This window comes from Geospiza fortis, unplaced genomic scaffold (genome assembly GCF_000277835.1).
Source record: "Geospiza fortis unplaced genomic scaffold, GeoFor_1.0 scaffold106, whole genome shotgun sequence".
NCBI classification, from domain to species: domain Eukaryota; kingdom Metazoa; phylum Chordata; class Aves; order Passeriformes; family Thraupidae; genus Geospiza; species Geospiza fortis.
Genome location: NW_005054377.1, coordinates 2,964,041 through 2,966,127, shown reverse-complemented (window position 1 = coordinate 2,966,127; position 2,087 = coordinate 2,964,041). Strand labels below are relative to the sequence as shown.

General features: G+C 59.2%; 1 protein-coding gene across 1 annotated transcript in view; it reads right to left on the bottom strand.

Moving 5' to 3' along the window:
* The window catches only part of SOX7 (SRY-box transcription factor 7), a 3,505-nt gene extending 1,946 nt beyond the window's left edge, over window positions 1-1,559 (bottom strand). Inside the window, exons 1-2 of the mRNA XM_031060256.1 lie at window positions 1,511-1,559; window positions 8-234 (exon numbers count right to left, since the gene is read on the bottom strand). Of these exons, the coding sequence (XP_030916116.1) occupies window positions 8-234; window positions 1,511-1,559 (276 nt within the window). The remainder of the gene's footprint in view (window positions 1-7; window positions 235-1,510) is intronic.
* Window positions 1,560-2,087: the final 528 nt, after the last annotated feature.

Below are 2,087 nucleotides of genomic sequence, written 5' to 3'. Positions count from 1 at the left end.
CCCCCCCGGCCCGGCTGCAGGTCCGCTTTTCCGGCACAGAGTTCTGGTCCCCCCGTGTCAGGCTGCCCAGCAGAAAGCCGGGATCCACCCGCTTCCCGATGCGCTTGACCTGCTTCTTCCGACGGGGCCGGTACTTGTAGTTGGGATAATCTTGCATGTGCTTCACCCGCAGCCGCTCGGCCTCCTCCACGTAGGGACGCTTCTGCGACAGGCTCAGCGCCTTCCAGGACTTCCCTGAAACGGACGACACGCTCCCTTAGCACCCACAGCCTCCCAAGGGTGCCCAGTGTCCCATACATCCCAAAAACCCTGCAGGGGTGGGAGAAGAAGGGGGGAATTGAGGCTGCTAAAGGGTCTCTGACTCCCTTCATCCCAAGTTGCCACACAAGGTGGGTTTGGGGTTAGTAAATAAATCCAGGCAGATGAACTCTCCCAGCTCCCTGTGGAGCAGGGGCAGCCAAGGCCGTGCCTGGCTGAGCAGAGGTCAGGACGTGCTGTCCTTTAAGGTGCCCCAGCCTGTGCCCTGCCAGGGCTTGCAGCAGGGCACAAGGAGACCTGGGCACTGTGACAGCTGGTCTGGATGGTGGAAGGTGTGTGTCCCTGCCCATGGCAGGGGGATGGATTAGGTGGTTTTTAAGGTCCCTTTCAATCCAAACCATTCCATGATTCTGTAATCCTATGATCTCCTGCCTCCTTGATTCAGATAAAATGTCCCTGAGACACAGCACAGAGAAGCAGCATTGGGCAGGGGGGTTTTGTCCCACAGTGAGGCTGTCCCAGGCTGCTCCTCAGGGTAAGGGGGAGAAATGAGGATACACATCAAAGCCTTTGATGCCTTCCCATGGCCTGAGACAGCAGAAAAAACACTAATAAGCTGAGATGCTGCATGGCAAAGCAGCGAGGAGAAAACCCAAACCACCAAAGAAAACACCACAGAACTGTCCAGGGAAACACAAACTTTGGATAAGAGGTTGGGCAGCAAAGCTGTGTTGCAATTTGGGCAGCTCTTTCTCAGGCTGTCTGGGCCGATAATTTTGGTTTGCCCTCTTGGTTTCACATTAAAATGGGGCTTAGGAGAAAGGGAGAAATAGTAGCTGGGGAGCGGGAAACAAATGTGTACTCAAAATGAGTTGTGATCCCCCAAAAAGTAACAGCAGAAATACACACACAGCCCCCAGCCCTGTAATACAAAGTGGCACAGCAAGGACAGGCCAGGAAAATCTGGGGGTCCCTCGTGCAGAGCAGGGCAGCACCCTCAGGGTTTGCAGCAGAGGGACGCCAGGGTGCCTGTCCCCTGGGATGCAGGACACCATCAGGCTGTGCACCCCGAGCAGTGGCTGCACACCTGGAGTGTGGGACAGTTCTGGGGTGAGCAGCCCGTGGCTGACAGGGTGGGTGCACAGTGATGCTGAACTCCATCAGGTATTGCAGCCCCAGCGTACCGCACCCGGGCTGGTTTTGCACCCCAAAAACAGTCAGGTAGGTGTAGGGGTGCCCTCCTGCTGCGTACCAGACCGGGCAGGGTTGGCACCCCCAGGGATGGCCAGTGAAGCTGGCATTCCCAATCTGGGGCGCTGGATCTGGGTGGGATTTGCGCCCAGGAATGGGCACAGAGTGCCTGGATCCCCACCCCAATGCACTGAATCCGGATGGGGTTTTCACGGGGTTTTCACTCCCGGGACCGCAGGTGGGTGCCTGGGCACCAAGCCCGGAGCACTGGATCCCAGCAGGGCATGCATCCCAATTCCGGGTGGGTGCCTCCCCCGTGCCACCGGATCCGGGCAGGATTCACACCCCCGGGAATGCCCTGCTGGACTCATGGGCACCGAATCCGGACAAGGTTTGCACCCGCAGGGATCTCCGATGGGTGCCCCTGGGCACTGAATCTCCCCTGGATGGCTGGGTGGGTGCCCGGGCTCTCCCCCCGGGGCACCGGATCCGGGCAGGGTTTGCACTCCCGGGAATGCCCTGCTGGACTCATGGGCACCAAATCCGGACAAGGTTTGCACCCGCAGGGATCTCCGGTGGCACCGAATCCCGACAGGATTTGCACCTGGGTGGCCGGGTGGGTGCCCATGTGCTCCCCC